The 20,144-nt window shown below is 40.3% G+C and overlaps 1 protein-coding gene across 1 annotated transcript; it reads right to left on the bottom strand.

The window, feature by feature from the left end:
- Window positions 1-1,775: 1,775 nt before the first annotated feature.
- mmp16b (matrix metallopeptidase 16b (membrane-inserted)) lies at window positions 1,776-18,730 on the bottom strand. The gene is made up of 12 exons (XM_034137141.1): window positions 18,321-18,730; window positions 16,418-16,566; window positions 16,174-16,188; window positions 15,736-15,852; window positions 14,241-14,545; window positions 11,014-11,175; window positions 10,396-10,613; window positions 10,178-10,316; window positions 8,836-8,986; window positions 6,497-6,612; window positions 5,661-5,705; window positions 1,776-5,467 (listed from the first exon to the last, which is right to left on the bottom strand). The coding sequence occupies exons 1-12, from the start codon at window positions 18,450-18,452 to the stop codon at window positions 5,106-5,108; spliced, it is 1,911 nt and encodes a 636-aa protein (XP_033993032.1). The 5' UTR covers window positions 18,453-18,730; the 3' UTR covers window positions 1,776-5,105.
- Between the last annotated feature and the right edge of the window lie 1,414 nt (window positions 18,731-20,144).

Here is a 20,144-nt window from a genome sequence, read left to right on the forward strand (position 1 = left end):
TTAAAAGGCTTCACAGCAAAGGGTTTGAACACCATGACCATGATGAGTGTTGGATCTTTGCTCACTACCTCAGCTTTACTGCTGCAGCTGCTGCCGGCTGCCGACTCAGAAATAGACCCGTCAATATGCAGAGCAATATGGTAAAGTACAAGATATTTAGTTGCTTTTAATGTTGTTTTAGTAATATAAAAGAGAGAGTTGCAATATTTCCTTCATTGCAGGATCTTTAAGATACCCTGCTCTGAACTGTGCAATGCTGTGGTGAGCCAGGTGAAAACTTGGAGCACAAAGAAGTGTGATGACAGCCAAGACAAGTGCAAGTATGAGGTGAGAACAATTTGGCATTTTTCTGTGACCAGCTAAAATTATACTGGCTCTGAAAACTTGTGTCATATTTCTGACATGAACTACTTCTTACAACTTTAGTTTTCAAGTGCTTTTTAGATGTTTTGGAAGTAAGGAAACTCCTTACAAATAATAATGATCTGTTGCAGAGTAAATTAAGTCATGTATGCTCATTAAGCTTAACGTGTTTGTGTGTTTTTGTCTGCCAGATATTAAAGGAGTCCCCCACAGACCTTGAAATAAGACATACATCCCGCAGCACCCGCATAATTACTGCAATTAACTTTGAGTTCACCCCTCCTGCAGCCCCTGCCTTCTGCAGAATGAAGGTGAGTTTACTTGTTATCAGTCAAAGGCCACTATATGTATGTCTCTGTATATTACATTTAGATGCACCATAACATCTCTTAGCATTGCTTTTGTTCATACTTTTACAGATTGTTTCCACAACAAAGTCTAAGAATGCCACCGATCCAAATGACTATAGTCAAATCTACAATTTAATCAGTGGTACGTGATTCAGTTTACATACATAATGTTGGGATCGGGCAGGCCTGGTTAATAACAAGTATTTGTGATAACTAATATATTTGAATGAGTATTCATGAAATCATAAATAGGGGTTGATAATAATGTGGTGCTTATTTCGTGCAGTAGCTCAAAAGGCATTAAAATGTAAATCTGAAAAACTGTGTGTTTTTTTAAGATAATTATTGGTTAAGGTATTCTCAGAAAATAAACCATACTATCAATTTGGAACTCTGATTAATAATTGAAATAATAATCATAACCCATTTAAATATTAAGTGAATACTGATTACCACCTATTATAAGGGATAATCAGGGAAAAATAACTGTTAAGCTAATTAAATTGAATAAAAGCAGAAGTTATTTTATTGATGTACCATAACTACTAACAGCAGTGTTTCAGTGAGAATTATTGTGTTGCCTTATGTGTGTTCAAAACTATTTTCTGTCTGTTTTTACTCGAAAAAGGAAGTGGAATGACTCAAGCACCAGGCCACAGAGAGATCTGCAAAGAGGCGATGTGCCCCACGAAGCAATCACAAACATGCAACAAATGAAGGATGGCTCCTGCAACAACATCAGGAATTCATCTACGGTTTCCCTCGGATAAAAGCTTCAGCATCATGGATGTGATGTCAAAAAATGAATGTCAGGAATTGAAAAGAGATTAAGAACATCTTCCAATCACCTTTTGTTTTGATAATTTGGCTGATACCTTGGAACAAATGTGTAAATACATTGGTAAGTTAATCACATTATCTGCATTGGTAAATACATTTAGAGGTATTTTTTACTTTGTTTCCTATCCTTTGTCATTTGGTGACACCAACCCTTTAATAGATGTTTTCTGCTTTTATCTAACAAACACACGCACATTTATGTGAGAGCATGATACAAGGAGACACTCTTTATGCACTTGTTTTATTTACAACACACAGCATTTTCTTTATCCATGTAATGAATGACTTTAAAAACAAAATCCTCCCAAGCAGACAATATACACTCTTTATGTACATATTATGCAATGTTTACTTCTCATACACTATGCCTTGCGGTATATATACTTCATGTATACAAGATTGTGACGGCAATGATTGCAAAATGTCCCCTGTCTCGTCCGTACCCTTGTCTCTCTGATGTATCGACTGCTGTCCAATCAGTCTCATCTACTTCCTTTAACAACACTTTAAATTAGTTGAATGCTATGCAGTGTGTCAAGGCAGACACAACAAAACCTTGGAGGAGTCTGAAGATAAACAGGGACAGGTCAGAGCATTGACACTTCCACCTTGCACTTAATTCACATCTAAAATGTCAAGTTATTCAAGTGATTCAGGTGTTAAAAAGAGCATTTCGTATATGTAACCTTTTCAAGTTTGTGATTTACCTTTCAAAGATTGGAAAAACCTACGCTGCAGTCAGATAATTTGTTGCTTAGGCAGTAACAGAAAGTGGACAATTACATGGGAGTGGTAGAAAAAAAACTTGTCATTTCAAACCCACTTTATTGACAGCTTCTTGTCCTCAGTACAATGCAATGCAAGATCTGTGGTGCTGAGCACAGAGGAATAAATACGGCAATAAATACAGTACGGACTCGCATCAGTGGCCGTCTTTAATTCACTCTCGCTGGAGCCATCAGAGCCTCACCACAAACACACAAAACTGATAAGACATCACACACAACACTGAGCCAAGGGTTTGTCTTCCGCCTTAAATTACAGTGGGTCGTAGATCAACATGGTGTGATTTGTGCTGCAATTCAGCACTGCTTTAGGAAAGATGTTCCTGCCTGCGTACATTTTCTTTCATCAGTTTGACAATCGACTGAAGATTGGAACAGGGAGGACCGGTTGGAAGCTAGTAATTTCACATTTTGTTTTTATAAAAGATGACAGTTTGGATGTGTCAACGCATCCAACAGAAACCTGCAGTGCTGCTCAGTCATTTCACCACAATGGGAGAGACTGAACAGAAGAAGAGTGTCTGAATGATCCATGAAAGAATGACATCTTAGTTTTACAACGGCATGCATTGCCCATAGGTTTTAAAGTTTTTATCCCTTACCAACGATGACAAGATAAAACCACATCTAATAAAGGTTCAACCCATCAATCAAGATCCAACCCCTTAACCCTTCTTTAGATAATTCATTGATTATAGACATGTTAAAATCTCTTAATTTCTTCTGAGATATGGCATTAAAATAGCTTTGCCTTGATATTAAAGATTATGTCAGATATCCTGTACAGTTGATGTTGATGACCATTTCAAGTAAAAGAGTAACAAAGCACGAATATTTATAGGAAAACAAAATCACATCATGAATGCTCACTGACATCCGGCAAACTCTGAGAAACGCTACACCACACAACCACGTTGTTACATGTATGGCAACAATCAAAGGCAATTGCAGGACAATGTATTTCATTCGGATCCAGGCTGTGTATTGCATTCATCATACAATACATGAGGACGGGAAAACATCCTTTGCTCCAACTCACGTCAAAGAGAGTCTGCTTTTTAATGTGATATTATTGGTTCTCATAATCAGCTGATTAAACAGTTTGAAACATATGTCATCTAAAGGCATATTCATAGATCACGATATATATGTAACATATTTGTCATCAGACTTAGTTTTGCTAGTTCTGTTTTTGTTAATTCCAATGTTAGAGTAGTTCTATAAGCATTTATTAGTAATTTGTTAATAGTTATAATAGTAAATGTGTTGACAGTGCATTGAACAACCTGATTCTATTATTGAACTCGAAAATGCAGACAATAATATGCCTAAGTGTCTTTATTTATGCAGATTATATCTTGTTATTGTTTTAGATGTGTGTTTCCTTCGTAATGTTTTGTTTACTTGCATTTTCACAGAAACTATTCGCAATAACTTAGTGAGAAGATGGAGCAATCTGGGCAAAAGCACTGACCATAGATGCAGTGATTAATGAAACGTACTGTGTGTATACGTTCTCTTTCCTCCACTAACTCTCTGCGTGCTATGTGAAATATAATGTAAACCTTGTACAAAAGTTGAAAAAAAAAGCTGTTTAAAATGCATGGCCTGACACCGTATGGAGTATTAGTGTCCAAACTTGCCAGGAAAAAGGGAAGCAGGATGGTAACTGTTCGATAACTGACACTACAGTACATTTATAGCGTGGGTAATTACTGTCTGTTTCACACACACACAACTAGCCTTCGCTTTCTCTCTCATACCCTCAGGTGGGGCAGTAAATGAAAGCTGATGGCCTGCTAGCCATCAGGTATTTAGCACTGCTTAGCACATTTTCAAGAGTAATGAACCCGGTGTGGATCGAAACTGTCCTATACTACTAGTTTTGCAGTTGCATTATGGGCAGCAATGAATGCCTTTATACACTGTTTGTGTTCCTACTGTGTCACTTATTATTCAGCTTCCACACCAGGGAAACAGAGAGAAAGGGAAGGGAGTTTAAGCATTCTGTGATTAAGGCAGTCTCATAAATATTGCAGAGAGGTTTTTGGCCCCCGTTTTGGAGATACACTGCCACAACAGTCTTGAGTTCCTAGCTCTTACTAACTGCTGCTTCCCATCGACACAGATTACAGAGCAGACGAGTGGATGTGAATACCGATGGCTTAAAGAAAATCTGAGTATGATGCAAAAATGTTCGATCCATGGAGGAAAAACATCCCGTCAAAAACAACATCGAGCTGTAATCCTCTTTGGAAGAAAAGGTCATATTTGGTTTGTGTATCAGTCCTCCACACAATGAATAATCTTTTATGGGGACGGTAAATGAAAAAAAAAGCGCTTTAATTAAGAATTGAAAGTAAAGTAGAAGCCTATTTCTAATTTGTCCACTGAAGTTAGTGCTAGGGGCTTTTTAAGCGGCGTGCAGAGACGAGGATAGACAAAGGTCCCACTTACAGTAGCTTAACTCTGTCTCACTTAATTTAGTTCATTCCAAGATACAGAAAAAAAGTCAAAGCAGATACATACATATTAGTTGGAAACAGGAGATGTGGCTCCTTTAATGTCTTCAGTTGAGTTCTGCTGATCGCTTCGCTTCCTTGCAGCTTGTTATAAGTTCAAGCTGCTTTCAAATCTGCCAACATGGCAATCCTTAAGAACTGCACCCTTTACAGTGCTTCCAATTACTGTACTTAGGGCTTCAAGTAATAGCTAGACCTCTATCAGAGCTTCACACCCCCTCTCTATACAGAGTGATAACAGCCCCTCAGACCCACTCCTGCATGGAGCGCTTGCAGTACAGTATGTGGCGCTGTGTGCTCTTCCTCCTGAACTGGAAAACAGTGTAGAGGAGGACCATCATGCACAGCGCCAGGACACAGGGGATGGCGATGGCCACGGCTTTCTCCGTGCCCCCAGCGCTGTCCAATTTGATGACAACGTCCACATCACCGTTGTCGTAGTGGCGCTCCTCGGCCACCGGGGGGTTCCAGTCCCAGTCGGGGTCTGCAGGTAGCCCGTCGCAGCCCATAAAGTCCCTCAGGATGGACCTCGGGTAGCCGGGCTCCACGCGAAGCAGCTGGTTGTTGAACTTCCAGTAGTCCTTGCCCTTGTAAAAGTAGGTAAAACCTGCAGGGAGGTATTGTGGGACAAAACAAATGCACTTTTATACATATACTGTGCAGTTGCATGTACCACTTTGTCATGCAATAGAGAAGCCAAATCAGCGACTATGTGTTATTGTCCTTTTTTTTTTTTTAGCTGAATTTATATATAGATAGCAACAATGAACAAAATGGAGTCAAATTCACAGTACTCATACCTGGCCAATTAAGCTGATTCTTATTCTGATGTCTCTCAACAGAATCTTTATGTGAAAAAAAGAGATTAATTACTCGCTGCGTGCTTCAGGTTGCTTAAAAATAAGGCTAATCATTTTGGGTTTCTACAGAGTTGTATTGAAAGTAATGAAAAGTGCAGTAACATTGTATTTGTAACAAACAAGATTGGAGAAAAAATTGAGAAGAGTCAAAGTTCCTAAAGGAGAAATACTTGGATATGCTGATCTGAATTGCCTAAACTTTTTATTTATGTTCTTTCATTAATATTAACCGTATAGTCTATGTGATAACAAAACAATATAAAAATGACTATCATCCATTACGAAAACAAGCAGCAAATCATCATGTAGAACCTCATCAAGTAAACCATTGATAAATTGATATTCAAAATGCATTTTCTATGGTTCCACTATTTGTTTTGCGACTGGTGTGCAGTTGCAGTGTCTGCATTGTGTTCCCTTTTGTTTATCACTCTTTGTTACTATGAAAAGTCTATGTGTGCAGATTCTCCCAATTCTGATAAGTGTTTTAAAGCAGAGATTTTACACCGGTTTAAATGTATTCACGGAAAATGTATCCAGAAAAAAGACACTGTTCAGTCAACTTCCTGTTTTCCTTCTGTCATGTTGTTGCATTCAGGACTAAAATGATAAAAGCAAATACCAGACAAACTGGATCTCTGTACAAGAGTTAAGTGTTGCTCTTCATGTTTTATAAATGTCACTGTCTTAGAAACAACAGTGCTGCACTGCCAGTGTGTAAATACTCTCAATCCAATCTCACTGACTAGTTACACGGTCATTAAAAGCTGACATACCATTGGCCCTATCCACAAAGGCCCCCTGTGGAGAGTCGGGAATGCCCTTCCAGATGGTGATGGGTTTGGGATAACCTGGATCCATGGTCCTCATGTCCTCATTGTACCTCCAGTATCTACAAAAGGACAGACAGAAATAGCGTCAGTGAGTGACATGTGCCTGTAAGACACCTGACCCCCTGATCTGGGTCGTTCAGAGAAAATTACACATTCTTGTAACTATGCACAAATCCACACACTGAAACACAAATCAGCTCAGTGATGAGAGTTTAATTAATCCGACAGCTGGACACAGTTGCTAAATTCATCAACGCTAAGCAGACACGGCTATTTGTCAATCTCTGGAGTATACAAATATAAGTATTTATTATTATAATATACTAACTTCCTCAGTCTATTCCTGTCCACTATCAAATCATGCCAAGACCCTTGCACAGGAACTCAAACAAGGGCTGAGTTGCCAAAACAGTCATGTCAAGCAAATGAGAAAGGCTTTTGGTCTCCCAAATGTAGGCTTTTCAGGTGCAGTGAAGAAAAAACAGTCACATTTCAAAGAAGAAATATACATAACAAAAGAGTAGAAGAAGCTGATTGGATGCAAAAAATAATCTATTTGTTATATAAGAGTAGATGGCTTTGTTACTCCAACGATTTAATTATGCTATTACACAAAATCAAAACTAAATATCAATTATTGATGCTCCAATGCTTGTTATGATGTTTTCTGTGATTAAACCGGTGCTTTTAACAGTACATACCTTTTGAGGACGGACTTTTAGCAAGTTGGTTATAAAAACCAGGTGAGGGCAGTTATTTTTCATATTGCTCAGATAGAAAAGCCTTCTAAGTTAAAGGTGGGGTAGGTAAGTTTGAGAAACCGGCTCGAGAAACACTTTTTGTTATATTCCATGGAATGCTCTTAACATCCCAATAGCAATGAATATCTTAAGTGTTTTGACAAAAAATCCATAAAAAAATGTAATCTGAGGAAGCCGTGGTACTGTAAAAAGCACGACCAATCATTTTAGCCGGCCTGGCTAAAATAACTGGATGGCCTACCTGCCTGTCAGCCTTCCATCTGTGCACAAACTTATCTCGTGCCCTCATTGGTCACTATAAGGAAGTGGCAGATTTTCTCCGGTTGTGTATTTTCAAATTCTAGCGATCTCGAGCCGGTTTCTCAAACTTACCTACCCTATCTTTAAGAAGATGTTATTCTCTAACTATATACAGCTTTTAAAAAAGGAAGAATACAATATCAAGGTTGTACCATGGCACTGAACATCTGCACACTGTGTTTACAGCCTTATTTTATCCGTAGCTTGCAGCGAGATTTAAAATATAACCTAATCTGAACATTTAAAAGATCTGCAACTGACTTGATTCACATGACCAGAGAAAGTGGTCAATCCATCATCCACACTGTGTTTATCTGTCTGGCAAATGTGTTTCAGGGGTTGTTTTGATTGATCTGCTTCTCATACACTGATGCTCACACACATAAATCTTGCTACGCAGTGACATTTCTTTGAATTAGAACAAACAGCACCCTGTCGCAGAGGGAGGGAGAGAGAAGCACTCGTGTTTGAGACGATGGACAAAACCTCCTGTTTGTCATGATGTGCAGCAGCAGGTTGAGGGATGACAGTATCATGACAAAGCATGTTGACAGCTTTCACCATAGATCCACTGACCTCCTAGGATATGATTTATCATGACAGCTGAACAAACATGTGAGTCACACTGCCATCTCTCAAAAGTTAACATCATTGCCACGCACACGGGTAAACAACACATCCTCTGCTGTTTCGGGGAAAACTCGAAAAGAACTCTCAGTAAAAAAACTCTGAAGTATTGCAATCCCCATCACATGTGTTGCTCTTACATTGGGTCTTATTGGGTTGAATGCCAATTAGCAGCATTTTTTTAGCTATTAAATAGGCAATCAGCATTTTCAGAGCAAAATGTGACAGCTTGCATTGCTTCAAAGATGACAGCTACGGTATCTATGCCAACATGCAGTGAATTAAAAACCTGCTAAATAATTAAATATTCCATGGGAAACTGTCCCCAAAATCATTAAATGTACCAAACACTGACAACATGTGTTTATAAGGAGCCAAAAAGGGCTGACAAATAAAACAAATCTGTAATATCTACTCCTTAACTTACTGTTTATATACAATTTGGTCACACAGAATCAGTTTATCAGCTTAATCAAAAGATTTTAAAAGATTTCCGCCTTGATTGATCCTCACAGCACTTTGTCTGCTCTCAGAGACTCCAGAGAGCCAAACATCTTAACTTCACATCAGTGCTGATAACCGTTCGTCACAGACCTGTCTCCTTTGAAGAAGTAGGTCTTGGCGACGTCCTCCCACCAGACGGCTGTCTCGATGCTCTGAGTGGGCATGCCGCTCCCGAACAGCGAGATGTCCTGAGGGTACGAAGGCTGGAGAGTCGTGTCCTTGAAGACCCAGAAACGGTTTCCTAAAATAAACACAACGAATTATGATGCTCTGGGACGAAGACATTATGATGAAGATGACCTAAAAAATCACACCACGCAAAACACTCTGAGCTCAGTCAAGTGTGTGTGTTCCTGTTCACAAGATTTTAAAGGTCAGATGTAACATCTCGTTGACAAAATATCTGCTCAACACAACATGTATGCGGTGTTATCCATAATACAATAAACAGGAGGATGATGCTATGAACGCCACGCTGCAGAAACTTGTTGTTTTGAGTTTTATCGAAGCTATTGCTTTTAATTGATAAAATAATAAATGCATCAGGCAGGGTGAGGAGAGCTGCTGGGGCGGTGAGCTTGCAGTAAGTAGCTTGACACTCACATACACACACATGCAGTTAAGTCCCCTGGCTTGAGAGAATAAATAAAGCATGAGGCACTCTGATCCCACTGGGTGACAGATGTCATGTTAATCTGCTGATGGTCCGATGGCTGTAATGGACCTGCAAACATTGTGTTTACCGTACAGAATGCAAAGCAACGTCAAACTCGCCCGCTCAGACGCTTTATGATAAAAGATGACTGGATGTTTGAAGAGCAAAAATATCCACAGGGACTTGTAGAGGGGGAAACAACAGTATTCTTGTTTGTCAAAATAACATGTTTTAAAATATCATGGATATTTATTTGTAACTAAGGATAAAGGGTTCTTTGTGTAATGTGTTTTTATTTATTTTGTCACAGCCCTTTTCCTATTTGTGAGGATTACCTTGATTATTTTTATTTTTGTATTTATTTATTTTATGAATGTAAATTAAATCTGGGAAGAAAACGAATAAAGGTGCCAATTCTTTTGTACATAGACAACAAATATGTAAACAAAATCAGTGGTTTCAACAAGTCATTGTGTGTCTGATATATGTCTTCCACGTATATAAAAGCGGTTTGAAAAATGTTAAATAATCCTGTTTTGTTACCATCCATGTTTGCTTGCTTGCTTTGTAGCAAGCAGTTAGCATCTTCCTTGCCTTTCTTGTATTGGCACATTAGCTACCACTAGTTGAACCTTGTGACAGAAACGCGCATCACGTCCCTCTTGTGCTCTCACGTGTTCATGTGCATCTTAGTGCGTTTGCACAATACTAAAAATAGGGACCCACTTGTAAAAACTTTGCTCCATAGCACTACTTGTTCCCAAAAAACTTTATTACCTTTGAAGAAGACGAATTTCCCTTCGCTATTTTCATACACGGCATCAATTTTGGGAGGCAAGCCTTTCCAGAAGTAGTTGATCTGCATGGGGTAACCAGGGACCACCGAGTTGTCCCGTACCCTCCAAAACCACTGGTCCTGTAGAAACACATAAGGTAGAATCATCATCATCTTCATGGTTGTAGCCATGTTTACTCAGGCTGATGATCTCCTCTACCTTGAACACAAAGAGCTCCTGCCGCAGGATGGCCAGGGTGTTGAAGCCTCCGTCACAGATGTTGGGTTTGGAGTTGGGGTTGGAGGGCTTGGCCCCCTGTGGAGGGCGATGGGGTCTGGCATGGCGTTCATTCTTACGGGGGTCTGAAGGAGGGTGGAAGCGAGGAGGAGGGACTGTGGGCGGGGGTCTGGTGGGCTGCGGGGCTCTATCTGGTGGACCTAAAACGATAAAAAAGGTCTATACACTTTTTCTATGTAAGGTTGATACATGTATTTCCCTATTAAGATGCTAAATATGTTTACTTTCTTTTTTTTACCAATACACCTTAATGTTGGCACAGGTGATGCGTGCGTTGACTCATGTTGGCTGTCCTCTTTAACAGCTGACAAATGTTGCTTACTGGCAAAATACCCAAAATGACTGTATGTTTCAGCAGCTTTGTAATAGTGACTAAGTCAGTGCAGGGCCTCTGTTTTTATAACATTTTGTGATATGGCTTCAGGAAAGTAAATGTAACATTGCTCTGAATCTGCTGTCAAACTATTAGAATTGAAAGAAAAATAATTTTTTTCTGTCAATGTCTAGACAGAGACTATAAGAAATGTAGCAGAGGGTTACCATAGATTTTCTGGATGCCCTGTAGGTCATCGTGAGGTAGTTTGAAGTTCTCTGTGTCCATGTACTGGTAGAAAGGAGCCATGATAGCGGTCGGGTCATTCGAATGTTCCAGACCGAGGGCGTGGCCCAGCTCGTGCACCGCAACCAAGAACAGGTCGTTACCTGGAGGGGAAAAGAGGGGAAATTATGTTAATGCCAAAAAAAACTCAATCATACAGATAGTACTTATATCAGGTGGAGACAAATGCATGTGACTATGTTTGCTGTGATGAAACAGTAGAAAACATGCAGAGACACACTTAATGAACACAAGAGATAGGTGGTGATAAGCACAGAAACACATGTTTATACCTTCATAACATTTATTTTGTATCTATTAACTGGGCCTTTACGTTTCATCACCTGTATCTTCCTTGAGATAAATTGACTACCTTAGGGTTTTGGATTATTGGTTGGACACAACTGAGCAATTATTTTACTTATTATAGGAAACCCATTAAACACATAATTGACAAATAACAGGTTGGTTAATCAACAATGAATGTAATCATTATTTCCAGCCCTCTGATGCACACTGACTTCCATTGAGCTAATGCAGTGCAATGTAGTGCAGGTAAAGATTTTTGTAGGTAAATTGATTTTTTTGTTGTTGCTCTAGATATAAATATGCCCCATGTGAGCAGAGGGCCACACTTATGTTATGCTCAAGTTACCAGAAAACAGTGTAAATACAAACATTCATGCAATGCACCTGAACACATTGGCATAGCACAAGGGAAGATTATACACCTATTCCATATCACATTAAAACACACGCAGACAAATGAAAGAACAAAAATGCCATGGTCAGTGTCTCTGGTCAGTGCTCAGCTCATGGTGTCAACTTGATTTAGAAAGAACAACACCATTTACGTACAGCTTGCGACTGAAGCTGTCCCCAGGAGATGGTTGCCCTTTAAAACATGATATCCACTCCTGCCAGCAGCGCTGCACAGACCCACCACTGACCCTCAGCCAGCAGCTAAAAGGTTACACCTCCCCTTCCCCCATTTATCTTACACAAGCAGCCTCTTCCACCAAACCAAGAAATGTCTACCATAAAGACTCCTAAGAGACAGGTCAGAGCTACCGTTAGCACACATGTCAACATGCAACATTTACAATTACACCGCTGTGAAAGCCCATTAAAGGTTGTACAGCTTCCCAGACCCATAAGCAGAGAAAGGAGCTTCAGCACTCCACATGGATAACCATGGGACACTGCTCAAGGGTGAACATGAATTTGACTTGGGAGTCTGAGACAATTACCATTGGAGAAGGAGAACAAAAGAGAGGGAGACAAGGAGGGGAGCTGGTGGGTGACAAGCAGTTCCCCAGAACAAACACAGTGTGAGTTGTTACCCTCCTCTTCCACTAATGGGAGGATAAAATGTAAGCGTACAGCACGAGGGTATTAGCAGGAGCAGCAGCCTGGTGGTGCTCTGACAAGCCTGGCGCCCCGTAGGTAGGGTAATTAAAGCCTGTGTGGATGCACGGCTGAGGAAGGCCTCTTCTCTCCTGCACCCTGCCAGCATCCACACAGGCAGGAAGGCTCTCATTACAGAATATGTGGGCCACTGTTACAGTATATCTTAATTTTTAATTTGAGCATAATCAATAATAACCTATCCTAACTTGATCCATCATAACATTATCCAAAACACCATGACATAACAAGATAACAAAGTTAAACCAAACATGACACATAACATAACAATACAAGCCATGCTAACTAATGTGACTTAACCTAATCAATCCATAGTAGCATACCATAGCAAATAATGATTACATCATTAGCACGACATAATGTAACATCACATCACATAAGATAAAATAATGTCATAACTTAAAATAACCAAACCTAATCTAACTTGTATATTAACATCTTACACTGTAACATAAAATAACATAATAATTTAACCAACAATACCCTAATTTTACTTATAACACCATATAACCCATTATAATCTAACCTCAGTTAATATACCAATAATCACATACTGTAATGTTATATAACATAACACAGCACAACACAGTATAAAATCACATAAGATTAAACAATATGACATAATCTAACATGATAACCTAATTTATATACCTATAATATCCATAGCTCAACATAACTTATAATGACTTATTACACGGCTTAGGTCAATTTGGACATTTCAGAGGTTGTTAATACTCGTTAACACACCACTGCTAATACAATATACCGATAATAACATAATGGTGTATAACATAACAAAGTAAAGCACAACATGATTCAACCTAATTATAAACTCACCTAACTTTACCTGATATTTCCATTATAGAATAACACAACATAACGTCATATCAATATATCTTTGACAGATTGTAATGGTATTCATTTATATATCTCTATTTCTTTATATCACTCTCTTCAAGCACACCACTGAGCAAATTCACTAAAAACAGAATGGCCATAATCATTTACCAGCAAGCAATGTCTTAAAATAGCCGAGCTTTCTATCCTGTCATCTAAAGAGCTTATTATGCAGGGGAAAAAACATCAAAATCCTGACAGATGGGGTGATGCATCTTAACAGAGCACAGCCGATCAAAGACGTCTCTGCATTCTTTGTTTTTGGTTAAGCATCCCTCATACCGTGCCCTGTGATACCATCTCTGTTATTTTGTGCTCCTGCCAAGCCATCTGCATTCTCATTTTTTGCTTCCCATCAGCCCTTATCTGTGTCTCCTGATGACTCTCCTTTCTTCTTTTTCTCAATGTTCCTCACATCTTCAAAACCACTTTACCTGTTTACATACCTGCCAACAATGCATTTACAAACCTTACTTACTTCCTTTCCTATGCTTGCTAATACTCTCCAATGAACTTCTCTGCTGTAGTTTCTCCTTACTTTTACTTTTTCAATCCCTTATTTGCATATTCTTGTCAAACCCCCTGACCATCACCACTTAATCTGTCTCTAAAGGTTTAAAGGGGGATAGTGGTGGTCTAATGGATAGTGAGGTGGGCTAAAGATCGGAAGGTTGTGAGTTCAAATCCCGCCAGGAACACCACCACTAGTGTGCCCTTGAGTAAGGCACTTAGCCCTTAGTTACTCCAGGGAGAATGTCCCTGTAATTGGTCATTCTAAGTCGCTTTGGATAAAAGCGTCAGCTAAATGAAAATGTAATGTAAACACACCTTTTCTTTCACTTACCATCATGGTTTGGGTTCCCTAGGGTCCATGGCTCATCTGAATCAAAGTGTGTGTCCCCTCCTATGCCTGGGCCCGGAAAATAGGCGTGGGCGAGAAATCCCCCTTCCCCATCGAAGGGAGAGCTGTCACCATGAAAACCCGAAGCGAAGATGATGGTGATGTCCACGTCACGCCTGCCAGTCTCCAGAGCGCTGTACGGAACGGCCTCAAAGCGTAGGGGAGTCACACCCTGCCACACGTCAAATGCTCGCCGGATGGCATCGTGAGTCTCCCTGGCGCCCACCTTAGGTGTGACATTTTTTATGCTGTGGGAAGAAAGAAAGCAAACTGAATAAAGTATCTGCCACAAGGGAGATGATACAAAGCTGAATATAAAAGCTTTTTGGCATCTTTATTAAATTGCCAATGTTAATTCAGTTTGATTAAAAATGAAAATAAACCTCAGTAAATTGCATTCCACATGGAAAATGTTGAGCAGGTTGTAGTTCATATGGTGCATTCACAGTGAAAGACATAGATGTACAGGAATCGTACAGTATTATGGCGACTATGGGGAACAAAGCAATCAGCAAAAGCCAAAATAAAGTATAAACTGCATCAACCCTGCGCCTTGTTATTCCCTTCAATTCAAAGGAAAATGTTTTACTGTTATATGGGGAGAAAAGTTGCACTTGACACAAGTATTTCAAGCCCGGCAGCTTTTACTGAACTTTTAACACTGCAGTCGTTATCAGTCCCTAGCAGGCAGGGAGGAATGGGAAATCTTCTCCCTCTCTCTCCTCTCATTTTGGTGAATAAAGTGCAGTCAGCAGCAGCGTTGGCTCAGCACTGATTGACATTCCATTAGGAGAGGTGGCTCATCAATTCAAATTCGTGCAGGAAGGAAGGATTTGAATAAATTGACAGTGTTATCGTCCATTACTGCTGTAACCTGTCAATTTGCAGTTGTGCCAGAGAACCGTTTATCAGGACCACTCAGAACCTATTAAAAAGCTGCAGCTTATTTAGGCGAGATAAGATGAGAGTTTTAATATTTCCGCTGAGTTTACGTCCAATTTACACTCAGGATTTTAAACAGTTTTTTCTATGAGGGAGAGGAAAGCCTCAATCTTCATGCTCCTCACCTAAAACTGTTTTGTTTTGTTAAAAGAATACAGAGAAGGATTAAAAAAGAAAACCTGCCTGATTTCATTTTTCATTTTGCCAGCAAGCTATTTATAAACCGGAAAGTAAACATAATCATAGCACACAAGGGCGCATCTATTTGTGAATCTGAACGTGTGATGTTGATGATATTTTGGTGTGTGTGTGTCTGCCACCAGCATGTGTGACGTATTTGCACTGTCTCTATGACAACTCAGAGCGTGAGATCCCAGGTGGTTAAAGAAGAGGAAGTGAGAGACAGGCTGAGAAAAATTAACACTGGCAAATCTGAAACCTGCATTAGAGGCTAAGCTCAATGGTCACCATGACAACTGTCTGTACTATCTATCACCTGTAGGTGATGTGTGTACGCTGCCACTTCTGTCCTGTCAGTGCGTATCTCCGCTTCCGTGACCTCGCAGCAATCTTAAACTTGTCCGGTACTCCACAGCGAGGCTTTTGCATCCAACTTAGAGAAGAGAAGAGAGGCGAAGAGAAGGTGATATAAGTTTGCAAAATATAAATTAGGAGGCATCACAAGAAAAACAAAAGTGTACTTAGTAGTTCTCTTGGTGAACATTGAAACAGCAACAAAACATAAAGGAAGTGGTGTGCAAAATATATCACTAAAACTACTGCAAACTACAGTCATCAATACAAGTGCAGGATTTCATTCTCAATGAGTGCTGAGAGGAAATCAACTTTCATGTTTTCTCATTCATAACACATGAGATTATCACAAGTACAGAACACACATACTTTGACACATAGGCAAAACATTAATTCTCACCTCAGCGTGATATCACTGCATCATCATGCAAAATGAGAAGAAGGAAAAGTGTTAAAACCTTCGCCTGGGGTTGTTTCAGGCGAGGTGATGGAGGGTGAAATGAACAGCTCTATTTCTGGCCTTCACTAATTCATTACAATATTGATTCCTTTTGCATGTTTAAATGAATGAGTGGAGCATTTGCATCAATGTGTCATCAATGGCCTGCCCCTCACAGTTTGAACAAGCACGTGTGCATACTCACTCCTTGGTTTTCTCATCCAGTGTCCCTGTGACATTGAGACCATAGACGCGCTGCATGGCAGCGATGGCTGAGTGCAAGGTTTGGGCCGAGCGCAGGACAGACATTCCCGGTTCTGTGCGGGGAAGGTAGCCATACCTCTGTAGCCATCCCTGCAAAAGGTGAGGAGTCAAAAATATTTGGGTCTTCATGTAATGCTTATTTCAAGACTTACTTTATACCCTTTATAAGATATCTTGGATGAAGCAGGAATAATGACATGAACATAGAGTAGGATGTGATAAGCAATAAAATGTGTATTATAAAATAGCATCCTGGATATTATGCATTTGCGTTTTGCAAGTTTATTCAGATAATTAATTAGTTATCAACTACAATGTACATGTATCAACAGAGCTGTCAAAAGTGAAAGGATATCAAATAAGCTGCAGCAACTTTGAGTCTGATTATGTTTGGTCCCAGATGTAACTTCTTCAATATATACTCTTTTTCAGAATTCATATTTCACTTGACACTCGAAGGCATTCTGGTTCAAATACAAACAGATATTCATTGGGGTAGCTAACTCGAGGGCACAGTAGCTGTTTAATGAGGGCAAAGTACTATTTGTTTAGTTACCCTACCGAGTATTTCCCAGTAAGAGGCCAGTCCCATAATAGAAATCAATAAGAAAATAACTGCAGGGCAATTATTCTGCATCTCACAAATGGCTGTGAGAGGACTAACCATTAGTACTTTATTATCGCAAGAAAGCCAACTGCAGTGAGAATCAGCTTCTGGTTATACTTAATGTCACAGAAGCTTCAACAAGGTGCTTCATATAATTTGCAGGTTAATAATCTATTGTATGTCTTTCCAGCCATGGTTTTAATGTGTCTGTGTATACTTGCTCAGAGGCTCCTTGCACATCATTGCAACTGTTTGCATTTGAATCTCTTTTAGTGACCTTAGTCAGTGTTTCTGTCCTGAGGCTGCTCTCTTTTGCCCTGTACTTGATACAGAGAGTTGGAGCCCGGGCGTCATGCAGGGGTCATTTCTAGATTCAATCCTTTGAGCTGGGAGGCCACGAGGTGGCCACGCCATGCATGCACAGCTGTCCGCATGCCACCCAGCTGCCTCCACATCACTACAGCCATGAGATATGCTCCAGCTAGCTAATCTGACTAGCTGTCTCCTCTGTCCATCCCTCCCCCTTCTGCCTCTATCCCTCTTTCTGCTGAGCTAAACGCCTTGTTTATCCTTTTTTCCCTCTCTCCTGTGGGCGTGTTTCCTGTGTGTGTTGTGTTTGGTCCAAAGGCACAGATCTCAAATAGATATTGGGCAGATTTCAGTCATCCATAAAATTGAATAATGATGTGTTTGTGTGACTGTCAGCCTCAGCATTTTTTTTTCAGAGTAGTGAAAGGGAGCCAGAGGTGAGGAGGAAAATTACATCAATTAATTAGATACAACAAATCCTATTATGCAGCTTGTGTGTAAATATTTGAATATCCTTTTAGCACTGTGATGCTGCTAAATAATGTCTGACTGAAAGCTGGCCTGTATAACAATATCCAGCAGTGAAAGCATCACCTCTCTATTAAAATAGACTCTTCTCTGGGTGGCACATTTAGGATCACTGGGCTAAATCAGCTCAGCTCACGGACCGCAGTGTAATAAAATGAGCATCCTTCTGTTTCATTGCACTCTACAAATGAGGAATGCGCGCTATGTTCGCCGTTCAGTGCGTGAGCTGTGCTGATAGGCTTACAATGTATCCATGTTATGCATTATGGTAATTGTTCCCACGGATAGCATTGGGAGTCGATGCATAAACACATATATGTTTTTCCCGCTGAGGCACATGATGTGGAGGAGAGAGCACGGTCATTTATGATAACCGGGGAGGGAAGGCCATTCATCTTACCTCAACGCTGAACTGATGATGATCCTCCTCTCCGGACACAGCACACGAAATCCAAAGCAAAAAATGCAAGCAGAATGCTGCCGCGTAAAAGCAATCCGATGGTTTTCTTTTACTGGAGGATACTAAGGTCATAATGACCTGTTTTTCCCGAGTGTCTATTAGAAGAAGCCGCCCGTCTGCTTTGGCTCCTGTGTCAAATAAAAAGCATCAGGCGAGCTGTCAAGGCAGATTCACATGAAAACGAGAAAAGGCCCCAGCGTTTTGTAAAATCCCGATGGTGGCTTCAAATGTTCCGATGTCAAGCAGAGATAACGAGACATATTATGTCCGCTGCCCTCGCCATTCCTATTTACATCAGGGCTACATCTATCCAGCAGCATCAATGGCCATGTACAGTACCCAGTCTGCGCAAGATAGGCTCCCTCCCGACTCCACGCCTGCGCTTTGATTTCTCACACAGCGCAGCGCCGCTTGGCAGCATCATGAGAGCTGCCCTACAGAGTGCAGGAGATGAATTGCATTCCTCAGAACTGCCTGTACGTTTGACTTTCACATTGCCACGACCATGTCTCTGTGCACTTTGAAGCACACATGTGCAGTCAGATGGTTTTATCTTAAATTCCTGATAGTAAACAAAGGGGCAGCTGCATCCAGATTATGGACTGATTCCTATGCTTGTGTGAGTGCACAAAACGATTATTTAGCGGTTTAAAAAAGTATATTTTTGTGCACTGACAGATTTAGGTAGCAAGTCTATAATTAACAACATGATGTATGCACCTTGCCTGTAATTGATACAATAATCAATTATCTGATTTTAGTCAGCAGCTTGTATGTGCACATTTTCGACATCAATATAGAAGCTCATTTATCTTGAAACATCTGCCCCACCCCTGGGATGCGCTCTGGCCTGCAGACCCAGAACAGACGACCTAACAGCTTCCTAAGACATTTATAGCTCCTACATCTCTTTATAGCCCAGATATACAACAACGTGCCTGAAGCAAACGAACCACGAGATGGCGATGTTTCCTTGAGGAATATGGCCGTCAGCTGTTGAGGGCACAGGACACACCACAAACTGAATGAACCCCACATGAACCAATGAGCCGTGAATTTGACATTGATTTGATGTGATTGACAGACAGTCAATGTGGAAAGGAGTGAAGAACAAACTATAGACAGAATTACACAACAAGTACGTTTTTAACTTACAATCATAAAATCCTTCCAAAAACAAGAAGCCAATTTACTCATCGTCATGGGAGCGATGACTTTAAATCTGGAGTTGCCCTGGAAAGAAGTTGTCTACCTGCAGATAAATCAACATTTCACCTGATTACATCCATGATCTCATTCCATCAATCACTTGTACAACAGAGAGTTGGAATGAACATCATCTGCCAAGCTGACACATTTGTGGTTTGGCAGGTTTTTTTTGTGTCAAATGCAAATGTGCACTACTGAAGCCAGTCTGCTACCAGACAATCTTTGTGACTCAGAGTTTCCTGTAGCTATGGACACTTTCTCAACTCAGACTTGAATGGATTTAAAGGACTGTCTGTGCCAACCTTTACCGGAAAAGTATGGCATCAATCCACACACCCTAAACCAGAATGTGCACCAAACCGCTTCAGTGGATTCTGGTCATTCAAGGCCTATCAACCATTGCTCGTAGCCTGCATTCATTAATTTCTCATTGTGTGCCCCTGGACAGTTGCAGACTTGCAGATTTTCACGCAGATCTATTTATTACGCCATTTTTGCTTCGTTTTACTTTTACGAATTATATTCATGCTGCATGGCACTAACCGCGAAACCCCT

Source organism: Trematomus bernacchii, unplaced genomic scaffold (genome assembly GCF_902827165.1).
Source record: "Trematomus bernacchii unplaced genomic scaffold, fTreBer1.1, whole genome shotgun sequence".
Classification (NCBI taxonomy): domain Eukaryota; kingdom Metazoa; phylum Chordata; class Actinopteri; order Perciformes; family Nototheniidae; genus Trematomus; species Trematomus bernacchii.

Excerpts from the sequence above, each read along its gene's own strand:
- mmp16b (XM_034137141.1), bottom strand. The coding sequence starts at position 18,452 with ATGACCTTAGTATCCTCCAGTAAAAGAAAACCATCGGATTGCTTTTAC. Across the intron at positions 14,546-15,735 it reads CGTACACACATCACCTACAG|CATAAAAAATGTCACACCTA; the intron begins GTGATAGATAGT and ends TTCTTCCCACAG. Across the intron at positions 6,613-8,835 it reads TACTTCTTCAAAGGAGACAG|ATACTGGAGGTACAATGAGG; the intron begins GTCTGTGACGAA and ends GTCCTTTTGTAG.